The 14,841-nt window shown below is 34.8% G+C and overlaps 1 protein-coding gene across 2 annotated transcripts in view; it reads right to left on the bottom strand.

The window, feature by feature from the left end:
- Positions 1-4,616: 4,616 nt before the first annotated feature.
- N4bp2 (NEDD4 binding protein 2) overlaps positions 4,617-14,841 on the bottom strand; it is a 71,362-nt gene continuing 61,137 nt past the window's right edge. For both annotated transcript variants that reach the window (XM_077803315.1, XM_077803316.1), the window contains 3 exons: positions 14,040-14,208; positions 9,476-9,599; positions 4,617-8,242 (listed from right to left, as the gene is read on the bottom strand). In XM_077803315.1, coding sequence (XP_077659441.1) covers positions 8,197-8,242; positions 9,476-9,599; positions 14,040-14,208 — 339 coding nt within the window. In that variant the 3' untranslated portion in view covers positions 4,617-8,196. The remainder of the gene's footprint in view (positions 8,243-9,475; positions 9,600-14,039; positions 14,209-14,841) is intronic.

A 14,841-nucleotide genomic window follows, 5' to 3' on the forward strand; every position in this document is an offset into this window, starting at 1 on the left:
ATGATGTATATAAAGTCCCTGCCTTCCCCAAAGAGTGTATAAAACTGCTACAAACCCTGGGCTCGGGGCCTCTCAGTGTCACCAGTTGCTGTGTGCACAGAGGACTGAGCTAGCTCCAATAAACACCTCTTTGCTGCTTACATCCATCTTGGTCTCTGGTGGTCTTTGGGGGGTCCCGAATTCAAACATAACAGTTTTAAGGACAGCCTTTGTAGGGGCCCACATAGGGGGAAATTAGGATTCCCACCAGCAACCAGCACCAACTTCCAAGCCAGGTGAGTGAGCTGTCACCTTGAAAGTGAATTCTCCAGCCCCACAAAACCCTTTACATGATTGATCTCCATGCAACATCTTGGCTGATCCTCATGAAAGATTCAAGTGAGAAGCTCTCGGTAAGGTCACTCCCAGAATCCCCGGAAACTCTGAGGAAATATATTTTTAAGCCAACAAATTTTTGGGTAACTCTTTATACAGCAATAGATACAACAGATTTGATGCCAAATAGAGGGTTCTGCTACTTGAAAAAAAATTAATGTGGGAGGTTTGGAACTGAGAAGCTGTAAAAACTTGGAAGAATTAGTGAAAATGGGAAGGCCCTGAAGGGACTGTTTATGTCAGTCTTTGAGAAAACTGCCAGGAAAACCAGTAAAATTTTATAGCTTCCTCAGACAATCCGAGTAAAATGTGCTTTGATTTTCTTTAATAAATTCTAAGTCTAGGCAAATGCCTTAATGAGCCTTTCTGTACTGCAGAGGGTAGAAAGTATAAAACTACATTTTCCAGGCCCCTCCTGCAGGTACGATTTATATAAAAGATAGATTTCACCAATTAGATACACCCTCAGGAGAGGTGGGAGGCAGCAGTAAGTGTAGGTCATCTACTTAGGGCTATGACTCACTCTGCTAATAAGTCACATTGTGGAGATTTTAGGTTTTTCTGAATAACCATCTTCAGCACCTACCATAAGTATGGCCAGTCTTGTTTCAGTAAGTAGCACCATCTACTTCAGCCATCTTATTTTGAAGTAAATCCCAACCATGTCATTTTATGGATATGTTTCGGCATCTCCTTTTTTAAAAGTAAATTCTTTAAAAAATAGATAACCACATCATCATTCCTAAAAAAATGGGGGAAAAAAGCAATAGTTCTTTAATATAATAAAGCATCCAGTCAATGTTCACATTGCCAATTATCTTTTATTGATACACAGGGGTTTTGGTTTTGCTGAGCAATACCCAAATAAGATCCACAAATCGCAAATGGTTGATATGCTTCTCAAGTCTTAATGTGCGAGTTCTTCCTTCATCTGTGTGATTTTATTTTCTTCGCAATTGTTTTTGAAGAAAGCAAGTTGTCTAGTTTCCCAGTCTGTGACTGTATCCTGATGAGAGTGTTTGTCTGACATTTTCCGTACTTCTGTCTTCTCAAATTTCTACAAAGTGGTTGTTAATCTGTAGTCTTGATCAGATTTAATTCTCCAAGACAAAGGTGCATTATCTCTGAAAAGACTTGCATCTGTCTCTATCAGGCTGCTAATGGTGACACTATCAGGCTGGGACCCTCTTTTAATGCATTTTATGGCTTGCAGGGTTTTTTGGTCTCCCCTAGTGATATGACTTTAAGCTGTTAATCTGCGAGGACTAGTTATGTTACAACTTTTCAGGATCATTTATTAATTTATTGGTCTCTTTGTTTATCTTCCTTGGAGTCTTCTGGGAACAGAAAGGAGGGCAAAATTATCTGATCCATCCCCATCACCACAAAGGCAAAGCCTTTTAGGGTACTAGCTTTGTGGGGTGTCTCTTACTAGTATCCAAGTTGCACAGCACCTTTAAGGGCTTTCACTTAGACTTCTCCCATAAGCCCCTGCTAACTGGCCAACTATGCAATGTTTTTAGGATGTTTTTAATTCCCCCCCCAACTTTCTTAGTGGGAGGGTCAGCCTTAGTACGTAACTATGAAACACACATGAAATACACATATCCTATACTAAATAGAGACAACAGTGCCAGAAACACGCTTTGACTTACATACCTCCTCCCAGGTTCAGCCTCTTATGTCACTTAGTTCCTTTCCTAAGAATCTAAGATCTATGACTAGATCAAGGCTATGATCCTCCCCAAATAAAGTTCTCATGCTGTGAGCATGACTTGCCTCAAGTCATTAGATATTGCCAATGCTGTTTTCCTTAGAGGGCATAATAATTTCACAAGTAAGGACAACATTTTAGAACCTCGTTTTAAATAAAATTTCATTTATTCTACCACTAGTATAACAAAACACAACCTATAAGCCTAGGCCAGGTTTAAAATTATTTAGACATATTTTCATACCTTCCTGTTAAAAGAATATTTTCACCAAATGACTTTAAATCCACAGGAAAGAAAGCATATTCAGATCTGCATTGTGAGACCTGTGGATAGGCGCTCAACTTCATCACCCCATTTCTTTGTCCCGTTTTCACACCCTGCAGCCTCTTCTGCATATGATCAGAGATACAACTATTGATGGGTCACATACTCTGTCATTTCTCTACCCCAAAATGTAGTCAGTCCCAAAGTTGAGGAATTTGTTTACATTTTGACTTCACTAGTATTAAAATGCTAATATTTCATTAGTTTAATTCAAACTGAATAACCTCTAACAGAATAAGTCAAGATTATCATGAAGAGTGCTCCAGAACCTATGAAAAGTACTAAGATTATACCTTTAGTGATGCACAAAAGCCATGAACTTGAAGTGTTTAATCTTTTTCCTACAGAAAGTCATTTGAATATACTCTAAGCAGGAGAAAAAAGTTCAGATTCACCACCTCCAAAAGAATTATTCCTCCTCACTTAGTGCATGACAGTTCTGACTCATAGACATAAATGTATTCAATTCTAGTCCATTTTACTAGCTTTAAATATCATGCACCAAGTACTAAGCTTTTGGACATAGTCACAATTAAAAGAGTTTTAAAAGAAAACAAGCCAATATGCAAACACATTTTCCAAGGAGTATCACCAGGAATAACTTAAAAGCCTCATCTAGTTGCCACAATTAAATTATCACATCAAAGGTGAACCCACCTGCAATTAAGTCATCAACTGAAAGCCCATTTCATCAATCCCATTGTTTGCTAAGATTGTTTGAATATTTAAAGTTAAAACATATACAGCTGTGATTTCCTTGTCATTATTCCTCATATATGGAAGTCATCAACAAAGATCTATTGAAGAAATGCAACAAGAACTAATTTTCAGTCAAGCATGGTGGCACACACTTGTAATTCCAGAGACTCAGGAGGCTGAGGCAGGAGGATCACAAATTTAAGGCCACCCTCAGCAACTTACAGGGACCCTGTCTCAAAATAAAAAATAAAAAAGGGTGCCTACAGATATAGCTCAGTTGATAGAGTGCTTGCCTTGTGTGCACAGGTGCACAGGCCCGGGGTTCAATCCCCAGCACCACAAAAAAAAAAAAAAAAGAAAAAGAAAAAAAGAAGAAAGAAAGAAAGAAAGAAAAAAGGGGCTGGAGTTGTGGCTCAGTGTTAGAGCACTCAACTGGCACAAGTGAGACACTGGGTATGATCCTCAGCACCACATAAAAAAATAAATAAAGTAAATGTATGTCTCCATCTACAAGTAAAGAAAAAAATATTAAAAACCAAACCCAAAAAACTAATTTTCACATTATTTGCATAACATGATAAAAAAAAAAAACTAATAAGGCAGACATTGTTATTCATTCTTCATTTCCATTTTCTTTCCTTCAAGGACGCCCGACATATAGCTGAACATGTGGTAGTTTGAAATAGACCATTTCCCAGCTTTCCTTGCAGCTAGATGTAACCACATCACTAACCTCCAGCCAACAGGATGGAAGTGTAAGAGTCCTATGGCAGCTTCCAAAAATCTTTAAGACCACTGGTACTTGCTCTTTGTTCCCTCCTTCTTTGTCCATTCTTTAATAGAATATAGTTAGGATAGTTGGGGTTCAGCCACCATCCTGGCCAAGGAAAATGAGTACCATATCCTGGCTATGGCAGCATAGTGAGCTATAAGGGCCCTAGATCCCCAAACTTCATGGAAAAGAGCACTTCCATCAGTCCTTGGACCCTGGGATTTTCTATTAAGGGAGAAGTAAACCTTTCTTTTGCCATTGACATTGGGCTTTTCACAAAATACCAGCTTTCTTTGGATAAAGGAAGAAGGCAGTTTCATAAATGGCAGGTTTTTATAGACCTATACTGTGTAGCCACATCTCTCTCAGGAGGGGGTATTATATCTTTTGAAGTAATTATCCTTACACTTATAACAGATGCAGCTGCTCTATCCTAGGAATCAGAGAACTGAGGCTGGAGTTGTATCTCTGTCATTAACTGGCAAATCGGTTAACTTCTCTAATCCTATCTCTTTATCCATTAAATTGGGATAGCACCATCTATGTAATAAGATTCTCTTGAGATTTAAAATATAACATATGAAAGTGTTCCAGAGTATAAATCACTATACACATAATTGTTGGTGAGAATAATTGTAAGATTCCTGTGAAGAGAAGCTGTCTTACACTATATTCTCAGTAATAAGTGCTCAATAAATATTTATTGAATAAATATTGTAAGTCCCTGTTAATGAGCAAATTATTCTGCTTTCCTGAAGTTCAAAAGTCCTTTCTGCTATTTAAAGTATTATTCGAGTTCCTAACAGACATAATTCTTCAATCAAAAGATACAAGGGTGTGAAGAAAAAAAGCCTTACCTAATCCATTTATCTGGTTCAAAAGTGGATCCCTACTTATTATACCAAAATCAACTAGAAGAAAAACTGTAGTACAGAAATGAAACTTTTATGACCCTTTCCCCCTGAAATTACCAAGTTACACACAAAAATATTCTTTAATATTTAAGTTACTAAACCTACCACATCAAACGAAGAATTTCCTCACACTGGACTGTAGCTAAAGCATTTTATTAAATTAAGTGTGAAATTTGCAAATGGTTTCATAAGAAATTTTAAAAGCAAAGTTATAAACATTTTCAATAAAAAAGTACAGAGTTAACAGCAAAATTACATTTTCTTTATAGTACAAATAAAAACATTTTGTTTCTGATATACCATCTGAAGATCTTATATTCTCCAACTGATAGCTGCAATGTTATATTTTAAGGAAAAATCTTATGGTTAATTCAATCATTTATTAATAACAGGTTCATCATTTGGACCATAAAAGTCAATTGCTCAACTTTAAGGAAAATAATAAACCTTGTCATATTATAACATGAAGTTGAAAAGGCTCTTCAGGACACAGATGTGTCCTGGCCTTTTTTCTCTATTAAATTCTGTAAAGAGGCATTAAGTAATACTGTAAACTTGAATTACACTTCAAAAATAAGCACCATTAACATACATTCTACATAAACTTACTTTGCCTTTTAAATGACACTTTTTTGGCCACACAAACTTTTAAATCTGTTCTTTACATGTAAATAAAAATAAGCAATATTTAATCACTACACAAAAATATCATCAAACTTCACCTCATTGCACAATGAAAAAGCACTGGAAAAAACAGCACACATTATTTTTATGCATTTTGCCATTTTCTTACATTGAGAGCAGTTAAAACATTGTCAGAGCAATTTCCTGAGTTTCAAAAGTTTCCAATTTCCAGCTCAGAACTAACTAACTAATCATGTTATTACATGTATCCTTTTCCTAAGCATACAAAAACACTTGAATTTAAAAAGAAAAAAGCTATAATAAAAAGACAGAAAACCATCCAAAAAAAACTGTTTTTCCTTTCAAAATGTTATAATACGCAAAACATTTTAGAGTCACAATATCTACTATATAATACGAACCATATTTAAAGGCCACAGAATTGCAGATAGTATTGAAATACTATTAGAAGAAACTTCAACTTGAAAATAACATAGAGATATATGAACAGCCAATAAGTGTATGAAAACATGCTTCAAATTTCTCACATTGGACAAAGGAGATAGACAGATTGCAAACACTGTTAAGAATCCCCTGGCCCAGAGGCATGCCCTCTGTGGTTTCTACATTAGTTCTCTTTTTCTCTTTCCTCTGGAAGATACCAGTAAGAGAATATGAATGGATTTGATACTAAAGCCTTCCAAACCACAGAAGTGCTATGCTTTTCAAATATTTTAAAGTTTACAAAGAGCTCTTCTAATATACCATCACATGAAAACTTCAATAATGCCCAAGCTATCTTCCCTTCTGGCATATAGGATTTGAAAATGGGCAAAAGAAAAGGGATCATAAATTTTCTTTCCCAAATTACGTGTTACTTAAACTATACTAGGTAGGAGGGCAGGAGGCAGTATAGGTTTAACTTCATAAAAATATTTATGATGCACAAACTCTGCTTGCAAATTTATCAATGGTAATGAAGAAATATTACCCGATTTACCAAAATAAGACATAAAATTGAAGTTGATACAGTATAGAACATAGCTTCTTTCATTTAGGTTTTACTCATAGACTACCATAACTACTTTTGACTGCTCCCCTATTAACAATCATTATCATCATAATATTGAAGTAAATCTGGCCAAAGGGCTCAAAAGTGATATTTTTTTAACCAGGTGAGAAAATATAGACACAAAAAGTGAGTATGCAACTGCATATACTCCAGTACTACACATTTTAGTGTTGTTTTTAATCTCTTTTAAATCATATTAATTTATACATAGGGATATTTTTATTTCATTAACAAGTATAATTTTATAATAAGTTGTCAAAAGGAATTGCCTATTTTAATGTACACAACACTTCTAAACATTACAAAAGTGTGCAGTTTAGTTTATTGGCATCTTTTCCCATGAATTATTACAAATGTAAGAAAGTGAATAATACTTCACCAGTCATTAGCATTTCTAAATAATAAACATATATTCCTTTTTGTGGAAATAAATTCAAAGATAGGCTTTTTCTTTTAAAAGCATGCATGGATGATTCATGAAAATACATTTTTTGAGTGTTATTTTCATTAAAATGTTTGCTTATTTGGGAAATCATTCTGTATTTCCAGGATATTTTTGGTAACAATCCTATTATTCCTGTCCAAATGATTTTTTAAACTAAATAAAAAGCAACACAATTGTTTGCGAAAATTATATGTTGAAAGTATTCTATATATCCAAAATCAAATTTATTTTAGTCACTATCTCATACTAAAAAATTATACATTACCACACTAAACCTGTATAAAAGAAATTATAATTTACATACTTACAGGACTTGTTAGCTAATGAAACAAGAGGAGTCTTTGAAAGTTTCCGAAAGTTGGCTCTTTTTCAAAATAAACGTAAAAATCTTTTAAACTGGACAGATTCCTTTTATGATGATATTAAAAATGTCTTCTGATTTAAATTAACAGGATTGTGACCTACTAGTTTAGAAATTACATGCCCCCAATATAAAATATAGTTCTTTAGTGCTGTCTCTGCTGCCACTCGGGCAAATGGTTGGTTCTGGGAGTCCTAGAAGGCAGTAACGAGTGGCAGACAGCCCACCATCTCACCTCTGAAGACCTTTCAGCCTACAGAAAGGATAAGACTGCAAGATAATCTCAGACCCAACTTTCCTCATAGAAAATGCATACACAGAAGAACAGAACAAAAGGAAAGAGTTGAGTCACATACAAAGCAGAAAAAAGTATGACAACAAGTTCCCTTCTGCAGGACATGATAAAATGAAATGATTTTATGTATTTGGCTTCAAAAGCAAAAAGAATTCAAGTGTTGTTGTTAGATAGCCTTTCTTTCTTTACTAATATTAATACACACCTCTGAAAGGTTTGAACCAGTTCTCAAAGCACATTACCTCTCACAGAAGCCTTTAGGACTTTGCTAAACGTCAAACAACAATTAATACAAAGGTAGCATTTTCTCTTTGAGAAAGAATCAGAGCACTTCAGACTTTAAAATTGCAGCTGATAATTTTCTTAGACATTTTGAAATCCATAAAAATTCTCTTTAATATTTTTAACAGGTAACATTACTTGGAATTTGATTCAGTAAAAAAATTAACTTCTCTTCAATTTTGAAAAACAATTTTTTTTCTTATAAGTGAACACTGTTCCTAATAAAACACATGTTTAAAGCAGAATTGATTGAATTATTTCAAATAAAACTAATTTTAACCTACAAACCTTCATACTTCTAAGTCAAGGACATTTATTTTACTTTAGCATGACTTTCAAGCACCCTGGTTTAATTTCAGAGAACCTGCAGAAATGAGAAAAGAGATGTTTTAAAGATAAAATTTTCAAATTGACTAAGAAATGTATCTTTTTTAAGTATTTATGCTTAGTGATATTTACTAACAAAGTGCTCTCCTTTGTCTATGTTTATGTTTCTTTTAATCTATTATCAAAACAAATATAACCCTAAGGCTGCAGGTTACTCCTAACTCAACAGTCAACACAATTTAAGATTTTTTCAAAACCTCTCAAAAGCCTTTATGAATTTGGCCTTCATGAAGAAGAGTCTGCTATATGGAGGATAAGATGGGGTCTGCATTACACTGTTTTTGTGCATAAAGCATCAAGAAATCTCTCATAAAGCAGGGAAGTCGGATTCTGGCCATGCAACACTTTTAATTGTCTCATGGTAAAATTTCAAGGAACATTAGGCAATAAAACAGATCATTAATCTCAACATTTCTGGTCTAACTACTCCTTTGTAAAAATATCTGAAATGTCACTTGTTTTCATGCTCAGAAAAAAAGCTACCTTTTTCTACACTGTAGCCAAGAAACATTTTATTACATGCCATACACAAAATGGCAAAAATGAAATAAGTGGTTACCCTAACTAAAATTGGATGGGAGGCATGACTTAAGAGCATATATCCTCAGGAAATTTATCCATCAACAGATCTTTAATCTTGGACTTGGCATTTTCTGTTGTTGAATAATGGTCACAATAAAAAAGGACATTTTAATGTATGTCAGCAAAAATCATTAATGGAACTTAACTTATGAAGACATATAAATTCATATTAACTGAATAGTTCCTGCTAAAAAGTTTCCACACTGTCAAATTAAACTATATTTTATCAAAAGTCCAATTCCATTTAAAAATATTTTTTCTTTCAAAAGAATAATTTAACAGCAAAGCTTAATCTATGGTATGTATACATATAATCTAATTACATAATATATTATCAAAGGAACACAAATATATTTAATATATTCTATATTATTTTTTAGAATTTCAAAGTTATGATAAAGTTTTATCAGACGATTACTGAAAATAAATATGACTTTTTTATTGCTGGTTTATCACACCACATAAATGTAGCAGGGAAGTTACACCCTAGTCCAAGTATGAACCTGGGCCTAAAACCATGAGGTTCAATTCAGTTAACTATTATGATAAACAGTCTGAGCATACTGTTACTGTTTACCTAACTACATATGGGCAATTGTCATTATTAATACCAGAAATCTGTACCCACCTGAAGCTATGGCTTGTGAGGTATTTAATGACAGCTGGTTTGATGCGAGCAACTCCTCCCTGGCTGTGGTTTCCTCTCCCGGTAATCACAGAAAGATAGGGCTTACCACCATTCTGTTTAAACTCTGTTACAACAGGAATTGGAACAGATAAAATCATTTCTTACATTCTCAACAGAAAACATGCCTTAACTACTCAAATGCATATGAAATTTTCATGATGATTTAGAGGCTCATTACCTCAGAAAGCCCCCAAATTAAAAATGTTTTAAAACATACACTGCTGGGCTGGGGTTGTGGCTCAGTGGTACAGTGCTTGCCTAGCATGCATGAGGCACTGGGTTAGATTCTCAGCACCACATATAAATAAATAAAATAAAGGTCCATCAACACCAAAAAAATATATTTAAAAAATACATTGCCTCACAGCAATTTCTCCACCTGAAAAACTTAAGTGGGACTTCTCCTACAGGAAAGGAGGTTTCCATGCATTACTGCAAGTTCTCTCTGAAATGATGGTGACAGCAACAATATTAATTACATCTAACAATTACTATACACAGAGGGTTGGGCATGCTTTAAATAACTTATATTTTTGTCCAAATCACAGTTTTGCCAACAAATGACTGTATGACTGTGCACAAGTTACTTAGCTTCCCCTGTGTCTGTTTTCCTCATCAGGAAAATAAGATAACAGGATTACTTTATAGACTACCCCCCAGGAATAGCTATTAGCAAACTCACTAATTATACCATGAAGTGTAGTCCTACTGTTAAAGATGATTGTTAAGAAATTCTTCCTGATAGATAACAGTTAAAATACTGAATGAGCCTAAGATTTTTGAACGACTAAAGTTCCTGCTTTAGATATGACCTTGGGAAAGCCAGTATATAAATCTTGAAGTTAATCACAGTTGTAAAAGCACAAAAAACAAAATCTGCTCATGATACAGAGTTGATTTAACTCAATAAATATCTTCGTTCATAAATAGCCCGTTTTGCTCTTAGCATAAAACACATACAAACATAACATAGCATTTCATCTTCTGCTCATTGAGTTGTCCTAATATACCAAGAAAACCCCATCAGATGGTTTTTCAAGTTTTATCATCTCCTGAGCAATGTTAGGCTTAGGAAAAAAAAAGAATTTTGTATTTTATTTTTATTGATTGATTGATAGTGGGGATTGAACCCTGGGATGCTTTACTATTTAGTTACATTCCCATTCCTTTTTGTTATTTTATTTATTTATTTTTGAGACAGGATCTTACTAAGTTGATGATGGTCTTGCAAAATTTCTGAGGCTAACCTTAAACTTTCGATCCTCCTGCCTCAGACTCCCAAGTCACTGGGATTACAGGCATCTGCCACTGCACCTGGCTAGGCTTAGAATTTTAAAAGAACACATTGTTCTTGCATTTTTAATTCCTTATATTTGCCTAAATTTCCCATTTCTACTCTAATCCATAGCCATTATTTCAAGCAATGTTGTTAAAACTCATCTCTTTCTGGGTGCTACCTATAGTTAGGTTTCCACTTTATAAAAAGGCTTTATACTACACACCTGTAAATAAGGGAACTGTTGTTCAGGTATGTTATACCCCAAAAGTTTACTTACCAAAAACACCTTAAATCTCTTAACTAACCATAATTCACTCTCACACACTCCTTCATTATTGTTCTCCTTATAGGTTAGGTCATTTATACCACCTCACCTTTCAAAGTTCACATGCTGCTCTGAAGGTATTGTCCAGTTGATTCACATGCCTCAAAGTGGGAGTTCAGAGGATATTTGTTTCATTAATTAATTAAAGTGTATGTTTAACTTCCCAAATTACAGGCTGTTCCTGCTGTTTAACACTTTTGAAAAAACTCTCACTCACTTTTCAGCACATTCCAGACTGCTTACTATTTCAACTGCAAATATATCAATATGTATCTCAAAAAAGCACTCTTTTAAAAAATGTCACTACATGTCAGACACACTGGTTATGTGCCAGTAGTCACAGCTACTTAGAAAGCTGAGGCAGGAGGATCACTTGAGTCCAGGAGTCAGAGAACAGCCTGGGCAACAGTGAGCCCCCATCTCAAAAAAAACCAGCAACATCACCATCTTACAAAATTAATAACTCCTTAATATCATCAGTTTCTAAAAATTTCTCTCCCAGTTATTTTTAAAAAGTATTTTTAAAGTGATTTGTTTGAATCAGGATTTATTTTTTCCACATTTTTACTGGTGTATATATGATGATGGGATTTGATGATTTGTTGGTACATTTTCCTACAGGCACACAATATAACAATATAATTTGGCCAATAAATTTCCCCAGCATTTCCTCCCACCCTCCAATCAGGATTTAAATAAGTCCACATATTACATTTGGTTGATGTATATATGTTTGTACACATAATACACACATACACACACACACACACACACACACGTACACACACACAGTGGTGCTGGGGACTGAATGGAGATTGAATGGCTAGTATGTGTATATATGTACACGTATGCACACACATACACATGCATTTTGTTTTCAATACTGGGATTGAATTGGGAATGCTCTACCCTGAGCTACATCCCCTCCCTTTTTTGTTTTGAGATAGGGTGTCACTAGGTTGCTCAGGTTGCCCTCAAACTTACAATCCTCCTGCCTTGGCCTCCTGAAAAGCTAGGATTATAGGCAGATGCCATCATGCCCAACTTAGTGTTTGTTTATTTGTGGTCCTGGGGAATAAGGGTTGGGCTCGGGTGGACACTGAGCTACATCCCAAGCCCTTTTATTTCTTATTTTGACACAGGGTCTCACTAAGCTGCCCAGGCTGGCCTCAAATTTGCAAACTTTCTACTTCAGCCTCCAGAGGGATTATGGACCATGCACCAGCACTACTGGTCAGCTTGGTATATTTCTTAAGTAACTTTTAATCTAAAGGTTTTTCCCACCTTTTGTGTTTTTCTTTAAAAAATATTGGGGAAAAAATGATTCATTTATCCTAGATTTTTGACAATCTGGATTTGCTGATGCATCCCCATTCGTGTTGTTTAACATGTTCCTCTATCCCGCATAAATCTCTACAATATGTAATCAGAGCTAAAGGCTTGATCAGCTTCTGGTTGGATTTGGGGGCAAAAATACTCTTTAGGCAGTGATGTGAACTTAAGTCACAAAACACAAGGCCCAGAATGTCTCTATTTTTTTTACAAATCTACAATTTTGACAATCCTTTTATGCTGTGACAAAAAGCAATGCAGGGCAGAGCCACAGTTTTTCCCCTGAAAACGTTTCTATTCAACAATACTACCATCTGGTGGTGATTTGCAGTAACTACAGGCTACTATAGGTCACCTCATAACAAGATGCGCTTTGGCTTCCAGAAAAAATTTGTATCTTAGCTATGAAGAGGTGTTACCATGGGCAAAGTATTTCTTTTTTCTTACAATTTTTTTAATTGAGATAAAATTCACATAACAAAATATCATTTTAAATGTATAATTCAGTGATTTTTAGTATATTTACATTTTACAACCAATCCCCCTAATTCCAGAACAGAGAACATTTATCATCTCCAAAAGAAATTCTGTGCCTATTAGCAGTCACCTCCAACCCCACTCCTTTCCGGCCCCAGACACCATGAATCTATTTTCTGTCTTTATGGATTTCCTATTAAGACATTTGGATAAATGGAATCATACAATAAAATTCCATTGTATGGATCTACTACATTTTGTTTGTGTATACACACACACAGAGATTATTCAATGATGTAAAAAGAAGGAAATGTTATCATTTTCAAATATGGATAAACCTAGAATGCATTATTATCAGTTAAAATAAGCCAAGCAGAGAAAGACAAATACTGTATAATTTCACTTATATATGGAATCTGAAAAGGAAAGCCCAGGAAAAGAGAGTAGTGGTAGCTGAGAGATATTGGTTAAGTGGTACAAACTTTCAATTTTAACAGTAAGTTCCAAGGAGCTTGTGTAACAATGGCAGCTATTACTAATAATAGTGTATTATATACTTGAAATATGCTAGGACTAGATCACAAGTATCCTCACCACACACACACAGAAAAAAAGTGGTAACTCCAGGAGGTACTGGGTGTACTGACTTGACAATTCTGCAAAAATCTATCACCTTATTTACTTTTATATTTTATTAAATATAAATGTCAATTAAACAATTTATATCCTATAAATATCTATTGCTTAACAAACATCAACTGAACAAAAATATACAATATTACTGAAATGTCTTATTTATAAGTCACAAAAGATTCTCAGACTACACTACACCTCCCTTCAATAAATATAGCAAATAACCAAGACTGAGATATAAAGGGAAACAAGGTGAATAATGGTTATTCAATGAGAACTGCCTACAAGAAGGCTCTATGGAAGAATGACGAATATAGCTATGCTAAGCCAACAAGACACTCATTACATGTGGCACAGATATCCCCAGCCTGCATGTTCAGTTGCTCCTGAATTTGCAAGTTATATCAAAAGACAATTTCTATTCACAATAGAAAAATGGGTCATCACCTCACTCCTACCTTCAGTTTTCTGCTGTAAAACTGTCATCAAATGTTCTATTGCTTCATCCACATGCAGCCCATGGAGGTCTAAGACATTCTGTGGCAGCAGGGAGGCATTAACTTTCTCAAAGATCTCCACAGCAGCAAGGTGGTTGGCTTCTTTCATTTTCTGCTCATGAAGACTGCCCTTTAATTGTCAACAAATCACCAATGGACATTTCAGATATTTTCTACGTAAATGAAGAGGAAACTAACATTTCCTCTGCTCTAAATAAAAGGCAGAACGATAAGCCTAAAATCTCAAATAACCCAACGGGCTAAAGTACAAGAACCGCACCAAAATTTAGGTAAATTTCTGCAGATTAATAATGTATTTTTAAAATATTGAATCATGGTTTCTACCAAATTTTTTGAACCAAAAATCATAAAAGAAGGAAACTAAACACTAGCCATCTCATGAAAGAGCCCACTCATTCAATATTGATAACAAGGTGTGCCCTTTGATAATCTTGGTTTCAGGGTCATTCCCACTCACCATCCCACAATTACCTCCTACAGTCATCGCCAGGGCCCTGTTATCAGGGCTCACAGAGCTATACCAGCTTGACACCTTTCTCTGGTCAATCACAAAACAGCCATTGTGGAACCATAAAATGAAAAGTAAATCCAGAGGATTTCTTAAAATACCATGCAAAATGAGCCCAGGTAGAAATTTAATTCCCCTAAAAAATATTAATGTCATTTTCTTTTTCTGACCATAAAAGTGATACATTACTAGAGATTCAAATACAACAGAAAGCCCAATACCCGGTAATTCCAC

The sequence above is a fragment of the Urocitellus parryii genome, chromosome 10, assembly GCF_045843805.1.
Source record: "Urocitellus parryii isolate mUroPar1 chromosome 10, mUroPar1.hap1, whole genome shotgun sequence".
Classification (NCBI taxonomy): Eukaryota; Metazoa; Chordata; class Mammalia; order Rodentia; family Sciuridae; genus Urocitellus; species Urocitellus parryii.